The 15,261-nt window shown below is 40.7% G+C and overlaps 1 protein-coding gene across 2 annotated transcripts in view; it reads left to right on the top strand.

Moving 5' to 3' along the window:
* Positions 1-15,261, top strand: part of LOC126416226 (uncharacterized) — a 126,264-nt gene that overhangs the window by 37,129 nt on the left and 73,874 nt on the right. For both annotated transcript variants that reach the window (XM_050083830.1, XM_050083829.1), the window contains exon 3: positions 9,248-9,380. In XM_050083830.1, coding sequence (XP_049939787.1) covers positions 9,248-9,380 — 133 coding nt within the window. The remainder of the gene's footprint in view (positions 1-9,247; positions 9,381-15,261) is intronic.

The following is a 15,261-nucleotide window of genomic DNA, read 5'->3' on the forward strand; positions in this document are numbered from 1 at the left end:
GCCGACAGGCTGGATAAACAGGCGACGCGGAAACCGCTTCTGGAGATAGGCATCTCCGAAGCTGACCTGCATTCTGTCTTACACCGCAGGGTTTTTCGGCTTTGGGAGATGGAATGGCGTAACAGCAAGCACAGCAAACTGTGTGTCATTAAGGAGACTATGCATGTGTGGAAGTCTTCCATGCAGGCCTCTCGCAGGGAATCAGTTGTCCTCTGCCGGCTCCAAATTGGCCATACGTGGCTAACGCATGGTTACCTACTCTGTCGCGAAGACCCACCTCAGTGTCGCTTTGGCTCCCAAATGACAGTCGTCCACCTCTTGCTGGACTACCCACTTTTAGCCACTCTGCGGCAGACTCTTAACTTTCCCAGCACCCTGCCTTCGGTGTTGGGCAACAATGCCTCCACAGCAGCTTTAGTTATACATTTTATCCGTGAGAGTGGGTTTTATACTTCTATGTAGGTTTTAGTGCATATCCTTTGTCCCTCTGTGTCCTCTACCCTAGTCTTTAGGGTGGAGGTTTTAATGTGTTGCAGAGTGGCTGGCTTCCCCTTTTTATTCTCGTGGTTGGCGAGCCACTGTAATCTGCTTTCATGTTTTACTCTCTTCTGTTTCTAGCGTCTCTGTTGTCCTCTTTTGTTCCTTTTAGTGTTCGTTGCCTTCCCTTCATTCTTTTGGCTTTTCCGTTTTGTGTTATATGTTTTGTCCATTTTGTTTTCACACTTGTGGCATTGTTTTGTTAGGAACAAGGGACTGATGACCTCGTAGTTTAGTCCCTTCTCCCTGCCTCTAAACCAACCAACCAACAAGCAGGTCTTTACCTCGACGACCATCTATTCTCTGTGGTGGAGGCTTATCACTTTTTAGGACTGGTCTTCGATGCTCACTTGATGTGAATTCCCCATCTTTGCCAGCTTAAGCAAAAGTGCTGGCTGCACCGTAATACACTTTACTGCCTGAGTAACACCAGGTGGGGTGCATATTGCACTACCCTTCTGTAGCCTTACACAGCCCTGATACAATCCCATCTTGATTATGAGAGTATGGCATACTGTTCGGCATCGTCCTCAGCATTCCGGATACTTGATCCAATATATCACTGTGGGTTTCAACTTGCAACAGGAGCTTTTAGAGTTAGTCCTGTGAACAACTTACTTGTGGAGGCTGGGGTCCCTCCATTGTGGATTAAGTGCCAACAACAGCTTGTCATTTATTCTACACACATTCGTTTGCTGCTCCCCTAAGCGTCCAAACTACCATCTCCTCTTTCTGAACATGGAATTCCATCTTCTGCATTGGCGGTCCAGGTCAGGGACTACTAATCACAACCCACTTCCAGTCCCTCCTCTCTGAACTCTAGTTGTTTCCTCTACCACCTTCCTCTGGGCCCACTCACGTACACCTCCGCGGTGCATCTGTCACAGCTTTGTCTCGACCTATCAGAAGGTGTGAAAGAGTTGGTTCATCCTGAGGCCCTCTGCCACCGATTTTTCTCCATCCTTGGTGCATCCCGGGATTCAGAAGTAATCTATACTGATGACTCAATAGTTGCTGATCTTGTAGGCTTAGCTTATACTCACGTGGAACATAACTAAACTCCATTATGCTTATCCATTACAGATATTTTAGGACGTTTGACTGTTAATTGAATGTAAATACATAAAACTGCAACCAGTAACTTTTTTGAATAGTTATTTATTATTCCCTGAACAGGTTTTCAAACCTTTTCAGGTGCATCTTCAGATAGTTTTCTGGAAGCTACATCACTATTTCTAGCATATTGCTGGGTGGTGCCTTGACAGAATGGGCACCTTTTTTCTGTTAGTATCCATATGTCTGCTTCCATTTTGATGGCCAGTTGGTACATTACTTCGCACACTTTTACGCAGTCTGTGTACATTTACCTGTGATAGCTATCACAGAGTAACTGTATACAGATTGTGTAAAAGTGTGCGAAGTGATGTACCAACTGGCCATCAAAATGGAAGCAGACAGAGAGACATTAACAGAAATTAGCCACCCACACTGTCGCAAGCCAGCATCCAGCATTATGCTAGAAGTAGTGATGTAACTTCCAGAAAACCATCTGAAGATGAACCTGAAAAGGTTCAAAACAGATTAATGGAATAATAACTAACTATTCAAAAAAGTGACTGGTTGCAGTTTCATGTATTTGCACTAAACTCCATGAGTCCTCTCTTATCTGCAGAGATTCCTTGAGCAGTTTGCAAGCTCACAACCAGTGTTACCCTGCCATCCCTTGGTCATGGCTCTTCAGGGTTCCCTTTATATCCTTGAACAATGTGGACATTCAAGGACATACGTCTGGAACCAGGTCACGTTGGGACCCTAGGGAATGAACTCACTGATAGCCTGGCCAAACTTGGCTACCAGTAAGGTGACTCTAGAGATCTGTGTTCTGGAAACAGACCTCCGACTGGTATTACTCCAGCAAGTTTTAGGGATCTGGTATACGGAATGGCTCACTTGGACTTCATTAAACTAACTATGGGTGATCAAGGAGATTATGAATCGGGAGGCCCTCCATGCAAGCATCTTGCAAGGACTCTGCAATCCTTTGCCATCGCCACATAGTCCATTCTTGGTAGACTCATAATCATCTCCTCTGTCATAAGGACCTAGCCTACAGCCGTTGTGTCTCCTGTTTGATGATGGTCCACATTTTGCTGAACTGTCCCAAAGTAGCCACCCTTTGGCATACTCTTAATCTCCTTGAATCGTTACCCCTGATGTTAGGAGACAATACCTCAATGGATGGCTTTGTTTTACGTTTTGTTTGTGAAGGGGACTTCTACCACTCTGTCTAAACGAGGGGCCACTTTACGTTAATGGCCCATTGAGGGGTTGGCAGAACACTCTGGTGCCTCCTCCGCCCAGACTGGACTGCAGCTGTCTGTGCTTGGTGGTGCATCCCTGCCTGCTCTTTTACTCTTCCTCCCCACTCTTGTGTGGTCTGTTCAACTTGTTCACCTTCTGTCTGTGCTTCTGTTGCCCTGTCTGCTAGTCTTTTCTAGGCAGTTTCTGTGTGAGGTATGTCTGGTAGGTGGTGGTGGTGGTGGTGGTGGTGGTGGTGGTGTGCCCCTCATTGCAATCTTTTGGGGGCTTTTGGCTGCTCTCTAGATGGGGCACCCTGTCTGCCTTTCTTTCAATGTCTCTCTTTTGTCTTTTTTGTCCTTTTTTCTAGCCTTCATTGACCTTTGGTAGACCCTGGTGTTTTGCGCGGTAGGCTATCTCTAATGTAGTCATCTAGACACCTTTGTTACAGAAAAAAGGGACTGATAACCTAGTAGTTTGGTTCCTTTAACCAACCAACCACAGTAGCCTGGAAGTACCCCAGACTGCAGTATTTGTTGGAAGTAGCTTTCAACTATTTAGTGCAGACTGTGAACACATTTAAGGTGGTAGGATGATCCACAAATGGCGATAGCCATCAGTATAAGCAACTTTGACTGAGGGCAGATTGTAATGGCTCAGCGCCTGGGTGTGAGCAGCTGTAAAACGGTGAACCTGTATACGTGCTGCTGTTGAGTATCTATGGAAAGTGGTTGAAACCACATGTGGAGGACAAGGTGTTGAATGTCCTCACTTCATCACGGAACATGGAAGTCAGAGGCTTGCCCACTCTGTAAAGATGAATGGACCCATTTGTGGCAGATCTGAAGACAGAATAGAATGCTTGCAGAATAATGTGGCTGGTAGGTACACAATTGGCGGGGCATTTATGGAGTGAGTGGTAGTGAAGGGGGGGGGGGGGGGGGGTTACAGGCATGCGCTGTAGGGGAAATCTCAAGAACTCATTTTTTGTAAATTAAGTGGAGTCCCTCCATGCCCACACTTGCATGTTGATCATTCAAAAATATCTGTCGCCTCTGCTTTGGCTAGTATTTAGAAAGAATTCTGCTAAAATAAATAAATGTCGTGTGACTAGGGCCTCCTGTCGGGTATACTGTTCGCCAAGTGCAAGTCTTTTGAGTTGACGTCACTTTGGCGACTTGCGTGTCGATGGGGATGATGATGATGATGATGATGATGATTAGGACAACACAACACCTAGTCCCTGAGTGAAGAAAATCTCCGACCCACCCAGGAATTGAACCCGGGCCGTTAGGATTGACATTCTGTTGTGCTGACAACTCAGCTACTGATGGCGGACAGAATTCTGCTGAAAATGCAGCTATTTTTGCCTAGGTTGCTAACCATTTGTAACTTTCAGAGAAGTGTCACAAGTGCCAATTTTTGAGTAAAACCTACAGATTCCTCTTGTTGCCAAGTTAAAATTTGCTTCTTTTGCCAAAACACAGCGGAGTTTACAGTGTCACCTCACTAATATGTTGTGCACACACATTTGCAAAAGAGTTCTGAAACAGTGGTTTATTAAGTGAGAAACCTAGTCCCAACAGGGAATCATATAGCGCTCTTAGAAAAAAGTGTTCAGAGACTGTTACCGGAAATGCTCCTCCATGATACTGACAAGAGGGAGATTGAGTTAATAATGAAATCACTAAAGACCAAGAACTCTCATGGATATGACGGGGTATCTAGCAGAATACTGAAGTATTGTTCTATGTATGTTAGTCCAGTACTTAGCCATATCTGTAACTTTTCCTTTAGGAGTGGTCGGTTTCCTGACCGATTAAAGTACTCGGTAGTGAAGCCACTTTATAAAAAGGGAGACATTGATAATGTTGACAATTTTAGACCTATTTCTATGCCATCGGTATTTGCTAAAATTATCGAGAGGGTTGTATATACAAGGTTACTGCAGCATTTAAATTCACATAACTTGTTGTCAAATGTTCAGTTTGGTTTTAGAAATGGTTTAACAACTGAAAATGCTATATTCTCTTTTCTCTGTGAGGTTTTGGACGGATTAAATAAAAGGTTGTGAACACTAGGTGTTTTCTTTGATTTAACGAAGGCTTTTGACTGTGTTGACCACAAAATATTACTGCAGAAGTTGGACCATTATGGAGTAAGGGGAGTAGCTTACAATTGGTTCGCCTCTTACTTTAAGAACAGAAAGCAGAAGGTAATTCTCTGCAATATTGAGAGTGGTAATGATGTTCAGTCCCAATGGGGCACTGTTAAGTGGGGCGTTCCCCAAGGGTCGGTGCTGGGGCCACTGCTGTTTCTTATTTATATAAATGATATGCCTTCTAGTATTACAGGTGATTCAAAAATATTTCTGTTTGCTGATGATGCCAGCTTGATAGTGAAGGATCTTGTGTGTAATATTGAAACAGTATCAAATAATGTAGTTCATGAAATAAGTTCGTGGCTTGTGGAAAACAATTTGATGCTAAATCACAGTAAAACTCAGTTTTTACAGTTTCTAACTCACAATTCAACAAGAACCGATATTTTGATCAGACAGAATGGGCATATTATAAGTGAGATGGAACAGTTCAAGTTCCTAGGCGTTTGGATAGATAGTAAGCTGTTCTGGAAAGCCCATGTCCAGGATCTTGTTCAGAAATTAAATGTTGCTTTATTTACCATTAGAACAGTATCTGAAATAAGTGACACTTCAACATGAAAAGTAGTCTACTTCGCATATTTTCATATGCTTATGTCATATGGTATTATTTTTTGGGGTAATTCTTCTGATTCAAAAAGGGTATTTTTGGCTCAAAAACGGGCTGTTGTGAGCTATATGTGGTGTAAGTTTGAGAACCTCTTGTTGACCCCTATTCAATAGTCTGGGAATTCTGACATTGCCCTCACAGTATATATTTTCTTTAATGTCATTTGTTGTTAGCAATATTAGCCTATTCCCAAGAGTTAACAGCTTTCACTCAGTTAATACTAGGCAGAAATCCAATCTGCATGTGGAATGCTCTTCCTTGACTCTTCTGCAGAAAGGAGTGCAGTATTCTGCTGCACCCATTTTGAATAAGCTACCACAAGAACTCAAAAATCTTAGCAGTAGCCCAAACTCTTTTAAGTCTAAACTGAAGAGTTTCCTCATGGCTCACTCCTTCTATTCTGTCGAGGAGCTCCTGGAAGAGCTAAAATATTAAGCAAATTCCAGTGTGACATTGTTGATTTTATTTATTTAAACTTATGACTTGTCACCTGAATATGTTTTTTTTTTATATTTTATTTTATCTGTTTCTAATATCATGTTATAATTTCATGTATTGACTCGTTCCATGACCATGGAGACTTCTCCTCAATTTGGTCCCACGGAACTATAAATAAATAAATAAAAAAAAGGAACCGAGTAAAAATAAGGTAAATTGCTTATGAAAAAGCACATCCTTGGAGCAAAAGTAAACATGTAATGTCTTCATATATGTTGTTCCAAAACCCATAGCATTACTTATTTTGATATCTGTCAAGGACCCCTAAAAATTACATCCTTTCACTGGAAAATCTGTTGTTAATGGAATAATGTAGTAGATGAAGAAGTCTTGCATAATAACCATATGGCACTCTGACCCCGGTAGCTGAGTGGTCAGTGCAAGAGAATGTCAATCCTACAGGCCCGGGTTCAATTCCCGGAGGGCCAGAGATTTTCTCCACTCATGGACTGGGTGTTGTGTTGTCCTGTCCTAATCATCATTATTTCATCCCTATCAACGCGCAAGTCGCTGAAGTGGCGTCAAATCGAAAGACTTGCCCCCGGCGAATGGTCAACCCGACGGGAGGCCCTAGTCACACAACATTTTACCATATGGCAAAATACTCTTCTCTTCGCTTGCTAAGATTGGCCAAAATCTCATTTTGATATCTCAAACTGAGCTGCCTCAGATCAATTTTCTCAAGATTGGTGAAAGATAGACCTTCAAATAAGTCTAAAGAAAAATTCATTATGTTAGCTAAGTTTCATATACAGCAACACATTATGTAATATGCACCAAATGCAAAATCATAGTGGACCTTATTTTTCATTGCAAGCTTTTTCGAATTTTGCACTGTTTCTTACTTGCATGCAAATATCACAATAAGTATGACCATTAATGAAACGATGGGCACATCATCATGAAGCTGACATTTAAAACTATAAGTAATCCAAAAATGAATTTTTTACTGAATAGTTTTTGTAAAATAGTTTGAGAAAGATTGCACAGTTGCACTTTAGATCCGTCATCGCCGAAGGGATGAAAGGGGGCAAACAAACAAATGAACTCGTCGAGCACTTTATATGAAAACTGGTAACTGTGCATTGGCCACTGTATCCTGCATGGGTTCTACAATGCTGGTGAAGGTACAAGTGTTTTGGAGCACATCGTTGAACATGGGACTCTACAGCAGACAATCCCTGTGTCTTTCCATGTTGACTAACAACGCCGTCAATTGTGATTGCAGTGGGCATGGGATCATTGAGAGTGGACTGTGGATCTATGTTGTCTTGTTGGATGAATCACTTTCTCTTTATGCCAGGTTGGTGGTCATGTATGGATCTAGATGAACAGCTGCTGATCATGAACCATGCCATAGATGCAGGGCAGTGGGGCCAGTATTGTGCTATGGTGGACATTCACATGGGCTTCCGTGGGACATTTGGTGGTAATGGAAGGCACCACGAATGCTGTGGACTAAACGAAGATTATTGCAGACCCCTAAGTCCATTCTTTCTTCATGCCTTCCCTAACTGTTGATATCACATCTTCAGAATTGTGCTGCAGTGATTCGAGGGGCATGACAATGAACTTCCATTTCTGTCTTGGACTGAATGATGCCTTCACATGATCTGAACCTGATGGAACACACCTGGTATGCTGTCAGGCACCAGCTACACACCCATGAACTAATGGCCCATAATTTATGAGAATTTGATGATCTATGCATAGATATCTGGTGCCACATACCTCTGAAAGCCTACCAAGAACTTGTTGAATTCATGCAATGTAGACCTGCCGCTGTATAGTATTCCAAAGGTGGAGCAACGTGCTATTAATCAGGTGTCATGTTTTGGCTCATTAGACTATTTCCATGAGTCACCATTACAATGTCAGTTTTTTTAACTTCATTACTCATTTCACAAAATGCATATGTTCATTTTCAGCAATGACACTACCTCAAAATAATCATTCATCACCTACCTACTATTGTATACAAAGCACACGTTTCTTTTATTTCATTTGATTGTGATTTGTTCAATATCCCATTAGTTCTGTTTCTACACACTGACAAAAAGAAAAAAAAAGTATGATTTATGAATCCTGAAATATTCAAGAACGCAGTGTCATTAACATTCCAGTGTTCAAAACAATGGTAATTTCCTCCTTACAGATATTTTTAGTTCTGAGGGGGATGGGAGGGGTGGGGTGGGGTATTGGAGACCTGCACTCTGTTGTGATCAGTGTCTGGATGAGTGTAGTGCAGTACATTTTTCAAGATTTTGCGAGGCACCAGGACTCTTTTCCAACTCGTCCAGCGAAATAGATAGGAATGATCATTTTTAGTAATAAGCTTATTAGATGTGTATAACCATAATTTTTTCTAATCATTTATGCAGCAGAGATTGTGATTGTGCACTATTTAAGAACTGAGATGGAAAACAGCATGATATTATTCAGACAACAACTGCTACTATTCTCTAGACTTTGTGGTTTATTGCATAAAAACTACTTTCACAACAATCTCGGCCAGAGCAATGGCTGTTTTCTTTACTTTTTCACAGCTGATAGTATTCATTCACTGCTATATACTTCAGATTTTCCAAAATAGTTATAGCATTATCTCCGACAAATCACACGTGCTTAAATAAAATTAAAGTTCCCATTTCACTTGTGCCAGCAAGTTCCCCCTCATTAGTCTTCTTGCTGTCCACAGTTTGTCAGATACTTGACTTTGTGAATTAATGTGTGCTTTAGAAGTGATTGCTGTACTGTTCACCACCAGTCTGTGGTAACTGGACAACTATAAAACTTTGTCCTTGCTGTGTGTAGGCTCCATCCCCATAATCCATTGATATGATGTATGTAATTCAATATGTGTGTCTTTCATATAATCTAGTATAATTGCAAATGTTTGCTGAATGCATTAAGTATCTGGGATCAATAACTGAGTTTCTACATGGGTGCTCTAATACATGATTTTTCTGCTTTGTAATGGGAAGTCAGGCAGTTGTTAGTAGATAATGTCAGGTGAGTCCTTTAGCATGTGTGATTAGGCATTGTTTTTTTGTTCTATATTATGACATTGCTTCAGAAAACTGAAATTTTGTTAAGTATCTTACTAATGTTAAATTATACAAAGGTTTCAAAAATCATTTCAGGTGGATTGGATATCACAGGATCGCCATTGAAATGTTCATTTGCTGTTGATGAAGAAAGTAAACCATTGCACACTTGTGAAAACTGGCTGGGTGAGGAGGCTGATTATTGTCCACTAGCTCAACAAGAAGCGAGGTACATACTTTCTTGGTTGTACAGTGTAGTGGTTTGTGTAGTACAGTGTGTCTGTTGTACAGTAGCTTCAGGATGCAAGATGCATAGAAAGAACTTTAATTAGCTTCACTTGTCGTTTTTGAATTTGACTCGTAAATAGAGCAGGTTGGATAAATTTTACCACTGAATTGACAGGCATTACACTTTCAGAAATGACCAGAAACTGGAGGTAAAATATATTTTTGTAATCAACTTGGAAGAACCAAAATGCAACACTAAAACAAGCACAGTGAGTGGTCTGCTGTATCTACAAATGGTGTTTGCTCATTATTATTCTTTATTATATTATAACTAAGTGATGTGTTAAGGGAGGCATTGTACCACATTCTTAGCTGATGTGATACAGAAGCAAGTGTGTTCGCAATGAAAATGAAACCTGAAAAATTGACAGTGTGGTCATTACAAAGTTATCTGCCTCATTTCATGGTGAACAAAAGTAATGCGCCTATACTATACAGATTGTCAAACATTAGGGCAGGGTGTTCAAAGTGTGATACTAGCTTTGTCTGTGGGAAGGATGTGGAATCACAGAAGCTGAAATGCCGAGAGTCCGAGAGATTATTGCTGTGTGGAAGAGAAGCATGTATTTGGTTTATTACTAGCATTCAGCAGCTACATAGGGACTGTAACGCTGATACACGCACATAACTTTGGTGCATACCTAGGTGTTACAGAGTGAAAATAAAGACGCGTGAGCAGAATATAACATAAAAAAGAATTGTAAGGGATATTTTAAAATTAAGTGTTATGAACTTGGTTGTAGTAAGTATGCAGTGTGCAGGAGGTTAGCAATGACTACGTAATGGTGGGTGTAAAGTGTGCTGTTTTGTACTACTTTGTGCTGCATGAAGGGTATGCTTGTTGGATTTGCCTGATGCTGTCAATCCAACTATGCCTGATCTGCCTTCAAAGTGACCTTTCTTTCGCAGCTCTACCAATACTGCAACTGCCATGCAAGACTGGAAAAATGCTTGTCCTGTCCAGTAGTCTCTAATCATAAATGCAATCCATCCTCTGTCACTCACTTCCAGCTATGCTGTATTGTGGTCTTTAGACCGAGACAACTTTTCTACTGGACAACTTTTCTACTGTATCTATTACAGAAATATTTAAGAACCCATAGTTATTTCCAGTTTCATTAATAATGGGACAAGATGGATAAAAAATGTAAGCTCATTGAGAAATTTCTGTGGAATTTCTGTCTTTCTAATCCTCAAAAAATATTGAACACATAGGTAACTGTATCCCAAGATTTGCTTAGTTTCTTTTACTAAATTCATACAGTATCCTGTGATGTATACATTTACATCACTATGCAGCCTTTCACATCTAAGTGCTTCGCACAGGGTTTGCAGAACAATTTTCAGACTATTCCTCGACTGTTCCACTCTCTAATAAAACATAGGAAGAATGAATATGTAAATCTTTCCATGTGATGGTCATTTCTCCCTTTGTAGGTGTGAGTTGACAACATTTTTTCATATTTGGAGGAGAAAAATTGGGTGACTGGAATCTTTTTGAATAATTGTAAAAGACTTACAGAACAACTTGGAATCTCAATTGACTCAGGGACCAGCCTTTGCTCTAACAGCAGGAGAGCACATAGTCTGTTTTTCATTATATTACTGGCTTCTAGCTAGAAGTGATGTACTTATTTAATTTTGTCTGTGTGCTTTTGTAGTTAGATTCGTATACACTGAAGTGCCAAAGAAACTGGTATAGGCATGTGTATTCAAATACAGAGATATGTAAACAGCAGAATACAGTGCTGCAGTCGTCCAACACCTATATAAGACAACAAGTGTCTGGTGCAGTTGTTAGATCGGTTGCTGCTGCTACAGTGAAAGATTATCAAGATTTAAATGAGTTTGAGAGTGGTTTTATAGTTGGTGTACGGGCAATGGGATACAGATTCTCCGAGGTAACGATGAAGTGGGGATTTTCCTATATGACCATTTCAAGAGTGTACCATGAGTATCAGGAATCTGGCAAAACATCAAATCTCCAATATTGCTGTGGCCGAAAAAAGATCCTCCAAGAATGGAACCAACGGCAATTGAAGAGAACTGTCCAATGTGACACAAGTGCAACCCTTCCACAAATTGCTGCAGAATTAAATGCCGGGCCATCAAAAACTGTCAGCATGTGAACCATTCAACAAAACATCATCAGTATGGGTGTTTGGAGCCAAAGACCCACACATGTACCCTTGACGACTGCACAACACAAAGTTTTAGGCCTCTCCTGGGCCCATCAGCATGAGAACTGCTGATGACTGGAAACATATTGCGTGGTCGAACGAGTCTCATTTCAAATTGTATTGAGTGGATGTATGTGTATGGGTATGGAGACACAACCTCATGAATCCATGGACCCTGCATGTCAGCAGGGGACTGTTCAAGCTGGTGGAGGATCTGTAAAGAGGTGGGGCATGAGCAATTGGAGTGATATGGGATTCACGGTGTCAATTCCCTCCAGTACTACTTCAGACATTAGTCAAGTTCATGCTATGTCATGCTGTGGCACATCTGCATGCTAGTGGGGGTTCTGCACAATATTGGGCAGATGTACTAGTTTCTTTGGCTCTCCATTGTATTTCTCACGTGTTAGTGTAGTGAAGATTTACACCATCTCTAGTATGGAAAGAGGCTGAATGCTGTGTTCAAATGTGAGCTATGTTGGTGACCCTTCACTCATAGCTCCAGACTGTGCTGGCTTTGTCTCACAGCTTGAGCTGTTGCCAAGGGGCATCGCAGTGGGGGACTCGATGTGTGGACCCAAGGGATTATTGGTAGCTGAGACTCCAATATAGATGTGTATTGGAACCTGTTTAGGCATATGGCTACCAAGAAGGGGAAGCAGCTTCATGTGCACTCTGTGTATATATCAGGGGGAGTCATCCCAGATGTGGCACTGGCCCTTCTGGAGGCCATGAAAAGCATGGGGTACAGCCAATTGAAGTTGTCTCTCAAGTTGGTACTAACATCTGTCTTTTGGCTCAGAAGAGTCTCTCAAGTTTCTGGTGGCTGTCTGAAATGGTGAAGACATCCTGTCTTGCTCTCAAGATGAAGATGGAGCTCACCATCTGTCTTACAGTTGACAGGACCAACTGTGAACATTTGGTACAGAGTCGAATGGAAAGTCTAAATCAGAGACTCGGATTCGAGGCTGTGACCATACAGGCTGCAGATTCCTTGACTTGTACCACATGATAGAGGTATGGTGGGATCCACTTAATAGATCAGTGGTGCATTACACAAAGGAGCCAGCTACACAAAAAGTGGGTCTTTGTGGAGTGGACTGGACATTTTTTAGCTTAGAGAGTCTAGGAAAAATAAAAGCAGATGTTCAGTCTCAAAAGGTGCAGGTCAAACATAAGATGAGGGTACACCTGGAAAACAGCAGTATTATATCTGTAAATTGTTTTAGCTAGGTTGTGAAAGAACCAGAGCTGCATGTATCAAGAGAAAGCGTTGAAGCAGGCATTAAAAGCTGGCTAATGCTAGAGATAAGTCCAACTAAAGTTTTTAATGAGTACCTAATGCGATTCACAAAGCAGAGATTAAAATCATTGGTGGTGGCCTATTTGTTGCTGTTAGTAGTTTCTTACTTAGAAGAATGTTCCTGGAGCCTCTCTGCAGCAATCCTGGATGTGTGGGGTGTCACATTGTCCTGCTGGAATTGCCCAAGTCCGTCAGAATGCGCAATGCACATGAATGGATACAGGTGATTTTGTCACACTTAACAATTCTCTTCAGTCGTTGTTGGTCCCGTTCTTGCAGGATCTTTTTCCGACCGCAGCATTGTAAGAGATTTGATGTTTTACCAGATCCTGATATTCAGGGTACACTCGTGAAATGATCGTACGGGAAAATCCCCATTTCATCGCTACCTCGCAGATTGTGTCCCATCGCTCGTGTGCGGACTATAACACCACTTTCCAGCTCACCTAATTCTTGATAACCTACCATTGTAGCAGCAGTAACTGATCTAACAACTGTGCTAGACACTTGTTGTCTTGTATAGGTGTTGCTGACTGCAGTGCCATATTCTATCTGTTTGCACCTATCTGTATTTCAATATGCCTGCCTATGCCAGTTTCTTTGGTGCTCCAGTGTACTCTCATTTGTCATCTAGTAAAGTCAAGAGAAGATAAATATGGATTGCAAAATGATTTATTTATTTATTCTCCATGGACAAATACAAGGATTTGTTTTGGGTAGTTTACATATTGATCATTTCCCCTTAAAACATTGTGGGAAAAAATTATATAAAATAGGTCTAACAGATAAAAAATTATGTTGCGATTTTTTTTTGTACATGTAAATACTATTTATACAAATGGAAGTATTCTACCCCTCTGAGAGGAATTCCTTAATACTATAAAACACTTATTGCTGAGGAACTCCTTCAAGGCGATTTCAAGGCAGCTTCCACTTAAGCTTTTTAATTTTTTTGGAAGTTTGTTATAAAATTTGATCCCCACGTAATAGGGACTCTTGTCTGCACTTTTTGTATTATTTCTTTCCAGGTGATAATCATTGTCCCCCCTAGTATTGTACATGTGCACTTCTCTATTTAGATGATTGTACTGCTTGTATTTTAGCATCACCTGAACAGTTTTATAAATATATAGTGATGGGAGTGTTAGTAGTTTCTTAATTTTAAAAATTTCTTTGCAAGACTCATTATATCTAAGCTTACTCATGATCCTAACTGCCTTTTTTTGAAGGATGAATACCCTATTTACATGCTTGGCAGCACATCCCCATACTTCAATTCCATATGTGAGGTACGGATACGCTAAACCATAGTAGATTATACTCATTTGCTCATATTTAAGAAACTGTGACATTATCCACATTGCATAAACTGATTTGCTAAGTTTTTGGCATAAGAAATAGATACGATGCTCTCAAGAGATGCTGATCTAACATTACGCCAAGGAAGTTTTATCTTTCAATTTTATTTCTGAACCATTATCAGACACAACACTCCATCGCATTTCATCTTGTTCGTGGTGTATTTGTAATTCCATTAGATTTGTTTTATTGATGATGATTAAGCGTAAGTCATTGTTTTGGAAGTAGTTCTTCAATCCAAATAAGACGTCAGAACAATTTTTGGCCAAATCATTCTCATTGGTTCCCCAGTTACCAGCGGTTGTCATCCGTATAGTTAAGTATCTTGCTGTTGTGTTCTGTGGGCAGATCATTAACATATCGTATGACCAATAAAGGACCCAAAACTGACCCTTGGTGCACACTATACTTTACTATGGCTGGACTGGAGCTGTGCTTCTTAATAACATTGCCCACTTTGTTTGTGACTTGTGTGACCTCATATCTGTCTTGTAAGTATGACTGTATGAGACTTTTGGCTATTCCTCTAATACCATAAGTTTCCATTTTCTCAAGTAGCAGCTCATGAGATACCGTGTCGAATGCATGCGATAAATCTAGGAACAAACATGCCTCCCTTTCTTTTTCTTCTAATTTCATAAGTATTGTATGTACTACATCACATATGGCAGATGATGTTGAATAGCCTTTCCTAAAACCATGTTGGGTTTCTTGTAGCACTTTCTCTTTGACAAGGAAGTTTCTCTAACCGTAGTGAAATAATCTTTTCTAATACTTTGCTTAGGATTGGAATTAAGCTAATGGGTCGGTAGTTTCCGACTTTGTCTATACTACCTTTTTTGTGCAATGGCTTGACTATTGTATATCTTAATTCAGATGGAAACACACCTTTATTCAAACTTTCATTGAAGAGGTAGACCAGAACAGGTATGAGTGAATGTTTGCATCGTTTTAATGTAATGGAGGAAATTTCATCCCAT

The sequence above is a fragment of the Schistocerca serialis genome, chromosome 8 (assembly GCF_023864345.2).
Source record: "Schistocerca serialis cubense isolate TAMUIC-IGC-003099 chromosome 8, iqSchSeri2.2, whole genome shotgun sequence".
NCBI lineage: Eukaryota > Metazoa > Arthropoda > Insecta > Orthoptera > Acrididae > Schistocerca > Schistocerca serialis.